The 5,392-nt window shown below is 43.4% G+C and overlaps 1 protein-coding gene and 1 non-coding gene across 4 annotated transcripts in view; both read left to right on the top strand.

Annotated features, from left to right (window-relative positions):
• The window catches only part of LOC116098705 (aldo-keto reductase family 1 member B7-like), a 14,451-nt gene that overhangs the window by 6,957 nt on the left and 2,102 nt on the right, over window positions 1–5,392 (top strand). For 2 of the 3 annotated variants that reach the window (XM_031381465.1, XM_031381464.1), the window contains 5 exons: window positions 2,512–2,634; window positions 2,931–3,037; window positions 3,461–3,542; window positions 4,387–4,470; window positions 5,049–5,131. In XM_031381465.1, the coding sequence (XP_031237325.1) occupies window positions 2,512–2,634; window positions 2,931–3,037; window positions 3,461–3,542; window positions 4,387–4,470; window positions 5,049–5,131 (479 nt within the window). Of the gene's footprint in view, window positions 1–2,511; window positions 2,635–2,930; window positions 3,038–3,460; window positions 3,543–4,234; window positions 4,341–4,386; window positions 4,471–5,048; window positions 5,132–5,392 lie in introns of those variants that run through there. The other variant, XM_031381467.1, reaches the window with a different exon arrangement.
• LOC116100127 lies at window positions 5,262–5,392 on the top strand. Its single transcript, XR_004122481.1, has one exon. It is a non-coding gene; the product is annotated as a small nucleolar RNA SNORA69 (small nucleolar RNA).

Here is a 5,392-nt window from a genome sequence, read left to right on the forward strand (position 1 = left end):
AAAAAAAAAAAAAAAAAGAAAGAGAGGTAGGTAGGTAGATAGATAGATAGATAGATAGATAGATAGATAGATAGATAGACAGACAGATGATATAACACTACACTGCAGGCCAGAGGCTTTGATTAAATATGAGCATGACCAGATATATCAACATGGGGTGCAACTGTGGACCTACAGCTAATCCAGTAGAATCCTCACTAACCACAATTAATAATAGAGAAAGGATATTTTTTAAAAAATCATAAAAGATCAAGATGAATCATAACCTACTCAAACCTGACCCAGGTCACAGAGTACCATTTATCTTGCTTCCCACTGAGAAGATGCTGGGACCCTTAGATCTCATCAATGTTAACTGTCTTGCTAGTAAAGTCCTTCCTCACTCACCCTGGTGCTTCACACCTTTGTACTAAAATCCCCAGGGGCATGTGAACATCCTAATGTCCATGCTTTATCCCAGAGGAGATCAGGAGGATGCCCTGGGAGTAGAATTGGGACATCCATTTCTTTTAGAGCCTTCAGAGGGTGTAAGACGCATCTAAGATTGGGAAACACTATACAGTGTTAGCTGAACATACCCTGCTTGTTCCTGCCTCTGAGCCCTTGCTCCTCTTTCCTCCCAATCTGGTCACAATTTTACCACCTTTCTTCATGTTATTTTTCCAGGCCCAACTTAAGCTCTCCCTCTAATGTCTAACCAGGGGTCAGACAATTGCTTCCTCTCCTTCCTGATGCCTATGCTAGTCCAGCCATCAAACAAGCTGAGGTAGCCTAGTCCTGAGGCCGATGGCTCATCGACAGGAACCTGAGCACTTGAACTGGACTGCAAGAATCTCAAGAAGGGAGCACATTGTATATATTTATATTCTAGCAACTACTGTACAGGAACTTATAATGAATGACTTATAAGTTCATTTTCAATTTTTAGCTGCTACTATAGGATTGGATAATTTGGGAAAGTTTAGAACAAGATCACTGTGGGTAAGGAAAAAAAAAAAAAAAAGCCAAAACCTTGGGTTGATTCCATTGTGGCTAATTCCATGTAGTTAATAGGATAGGTTTCAGCCCAACTGCAGCTCTAGGTTAGGTGTTCCTACTAGGGTCCGTATACTTTCAAGGCCTTCCTCAAAGCACACCAAACTGTATTTGGTAGGGAAGGGAGGAACTCAGGTAAGCAGATAGATAGGCCTGGGTGTAGGCTGATAATCACAGTTATGTTGGGGGCAGAGGCAGGAGATTGTTGGCACACACACACACACACACACACACACACACACACACACACACACACATACACACACACACACACACACACACACACATACACACATTCTATTTTATTGGGTTCTTATACCTCCCTTCTAACCCTTAATACATGATCCTTTCCAACACTAGGTAGGAGGGAAAGAATGTTAGAGGGGAAAGGGGTGTAAGTTTCTGGTGATTAGGGGCATTGGGTTCCTTGGGGTAAGTCCAATCTTCTTAGGTCAGGATATCTCCAACTTCTTCTTGTCTCCTTGCTCACGACAACTGCAACAACAGGAACCAGGAGCAGCAGTGGTGAGCAGCAGCCACCTCCACAGGCCCTCTGGGGACTCTCTCATTTATACCCACTCCAGAGTCCTCAAAACTAAACTATCTGTAGGTGGCAAAATCACACCCTTACTAGTGCATGAAACAAATCATAGTCACCCACTGCGAAGCCTCTTGTCCCACACCTGGGATTAAAACAAAAACGTATTCACATAACATAACTGGGTTTTTTAAAAAAGCAAAACTCTCACCACAAGAAGTTCACAATTCAAAGTTCTCCTTGGCTGCAGAGCAAGGTCAAAACTAATCTGTTTGACTTAGAGAGATCCATTTCAAAATTGATGAATGAAATGTAGAAGGTCTGGGGAATTGTTCAGCTATGAAGTGCTTATTCATAGAAACTCTAGGTTCAATCCACAAAACCACAAAATAAAACTCAAAAGGAGAGCCAATAGGAGTGATTCTTGGCACAGGGACTATTTCCTGGATAACCAGGTCTGGGTGAGCTGAGAACAGAACATACATGAAACCTGTCTTCTCCTTTCTTATTACATTTGAGCTGGGGAAAAGTAGGAGGGCTAGAAGCAGCCATGAGGGCACCCCAGTCTACACCAAAATTCTCCTTTAGTGCTTCACTTAACTGCCATGAAGAAGCCATTCCTCCTACTGAGGACTAAGCATGCCAGTATCCCTGTATATTCTTACAGACATCTAAATTATAAGTTCTCAACCTGTGGATTGAGACTCCTTGGGGCATGGGGGATCGAATGTCCATTATGCTGGGATCACATACCAGATATCTTACATATAAAATATTGACATTACAATTCATAACAGTAGCAACATTACAACTAAGAAGTAGCAACAAAAATAATTTTATGGTTGGGTGTCATCAAAACATGAGGAAGTGTACCAAAGAGTTGCAGCATTAGGAAGGTTGAGAGCCACTGATCTAAATAATATTCCTCCCTGTGACAGGGCATGGAGGAACTGGTGGACCAGGGCCTGGTGAAAGCTCTGGGCATCTCTAACTTCAACCATTTCCAGATTGAAAGGCTCCTGAACAAGCCTGGACTGAAACATAAGCCTGTGACCAACCAGGTAAGTTCCTGTTTGGTACAGGGTCCTGCTCTGTGCCTGCTTCAACACCAGGAGTTCAATACTGTCTGCAGAGTCTCATCTCTGAGGTCTGTGTTAGGATGCTTAGGGAGGTGGAAGGCAGGTCTCTGAGGTCTGTGTTAGGATACTCAGGGATGTAGGATTTCTGGGTCTGGTTTGTAGCACATCTATTAATGATTTACATTTAGTCTTTTCTTCTTTTCTTGTCTGGAAAGGTCCTTCTGAGCCATTCAGAAAGCAGGCCTACTTCCTAGTGATGGAGATGTTTTCTCTTGCAGGTCGAGTGCCACCCTTACCTCACCCAGGAAAAACTGATCCAGTACTGTCACTCCAAGGGCATCGCTGTCACAGCCTACAGTCCCCTGGGCTCCCCAGACAGGCCTAGGTGAGGCTTCAGAGTACTGGCTCTTTCTTTTTTTCACTCTTAAAACTGGCATTTCATAATTTGTTAATATTCGTATGTAATTTCCAAGACAAAGGGAAGGATGTATCTATCTTTGGCAATGTGTTGGGCCACCCAGAAGGGAATGCAGTTGTAATAATGTTTGGAAAAGCCAAACAGTGGTCATGGCTGATGCTCAAAGAGGATGGCATTTCCATTCCGCAGTGCTGGGTCATGCTTTCCAACCTCTAAAGCTCCTGGTCCCATAGATGAACTCATGGGATAGACACAAAGCTTTCCAGTTTTCTGCTTGACTCACGAATGGAGGAGGCTGTGGTGCTCAGCCTCAACACTGTCCTGGCAGTGATGCTCACAGGCACATAGTAGCCATGGTGATTTTCACGCCAGCCTTCTTTCTGCCTCTAGTGCCAAACCAGAGGACCCTGTATTACTGGAGATTCCCAAGATTAAAGAGATTGCTGCGAAGCACAAGAAAACTGCAGCACAGGTAAAATTGAGTATTTTCTCCCTTTCCTCTTTTTATTTAGCAATGTATTCTTGTAATCATGTGTTGTTTTTAAACAAAATCTCAATCATTTGATTTTTACCAATGAAGACTCAGGAGCCAGGTGCTGGGGTAAAAGCCTGCTAGCTCAGAGAGCCAGAGAGAGCACCCAGCTGACCTCTCTCCTCAGCTGATGTCCCAAAAGGCAGTTCTCCTTCTCTGCATGTCTCAAAAACCCCTCAAACTGAATGCTTCTCCTCCCTTCTACTTCCTGTGTCTCTCTACCCATCCTTCTGACTTCCTCTTACTCTCTATGGTTTTTTTTCCCCTATGTTCACTCTGTCAACTGGTTCCTTGCTCCACCTCTTGACTTATGGTTGACCTTATTTAATCCTGTTTACAATAAACAGAAAGTTCTTGGATTAAAGGTGTATATGTTAGGGTTGAGCCACAGCACAGGTAGAAATATTTTTTTTCCCAGTAAATAACACAATCTCAAGGTTTACAGTGTGATCAAATAACCTGCAACAGTCTTGTGTTTTATTTGTATTGACTTCTTTTAATCTGCTGGAGGGGAAGAATTAAGAAATGTAAGTCTGTTGGGATCTCAAGCAAATACAGCTGGCATCAGAGAAATACTTTGTGTATCATTTACCTGTCAATGACCACAGGCTACCTTCCTCCTTCTGATCTAGGGGAACTGCGCTGTTGCTCCCAGGATCCAGGGACATAAGTTGAAGACTCAAAAGTGTCTCTAATAATAAGGCACAGAGAAATATAGATATATTTCATTAGGAGGGGTTCTATGTAGGTAAGTGAATGCCTGCTCTCCCCTCTTTGTGCACAGGTTCTGATTCGGTTCCATATAGAGAGGAACGTGGTGGCGATCCCCAAGTCTGTGACACCTTCTCGAATACAAGAGAACATTCAGGTAAGACCTGGGCTGTTTACCTGGTATTTCTCAGTTGAGTAGGCTTAGAGAAGAGCCTGTCCATAAGCTTTAATCCCATCCTGTCATTTCCGGTGTGTTTTCCCTTCTTCCAACTACCTTATGAACTTTCTGGCTTGGTGGCTGGCCTCAACAGAGATGCAGTAGTCACTTATGGGTCAAGGACAGGTTAGAGGCAGGCACTAGCAACAGCCTATCTGGTAGAGCACAAGTGTGCTTTATCTGACTGGAAAAGATTTCTACCACTTCAGCACTTAGACCACAGGCCACACACTGTCTTGGCCAACTATACTGGTCTACTCACCCACCTTTGTGCAGAAGGAGATAGAGTGGTTTGAAAGAACATATCTCTGACAGGCCCCTCAGGGATTTCAATTAGTGCACACACTTGCATGCCTACAAACCCAGCCTGTGTAACATTAATTCCTCTTAAATAACCCAGTTGTAATTTACAGAATAATTTGAATGCAATGTATACATAATGGGGGAAACACCTAGAACCTCAGATCCCACCAGCCCTTTCCTGGTTAAGGATGGTTTTGGAACTCTTGTCTTTCTAGGTCTTTGACTTCCAGTTGAGTGAGGAGGACATGGCCGCCATTCTCAGCTTCAACAGGAACTGGAGGGCCTGTGGCCTGTTTGCGTAAGTGGTACCAGGTTTGGTAGGGTACAGTAGATTAGGCCTTTCTCTAAGATTGAAGGGTTAGTAGGAAGGAATAAGTTGTGGCATGTGGGATTATGGGATGGTTTTTGTCTTCAAATACTATTTTCTGAAAGCAGGTCGCAATTACAGTGCTTCATTTTGTGGGAGTACTGCCATTATCCTGCTTAAAGAAAAGCCATGTTGATTGTTTCTGATTTTTGCCTTTCCTTGGGGTAAAAATCATGACACCTTGACATGGAC

The sequence above is a fragment of the Mastomys coucha genome, unplaced genomic scaffold (assembly GCF_008632895.1).
Source record: "Mastomys coucha isolate ucsf_1 unplaced genomic scaffold, UCSF_Mcou_1 pScaffold20, whole genome shotgun sequence".
Lineage (NCBI taxonomy): Eukaryota > Metazoa > Chordata > Mammalia > Rodentia > Muridae > Mastomys > Mastomys coucha.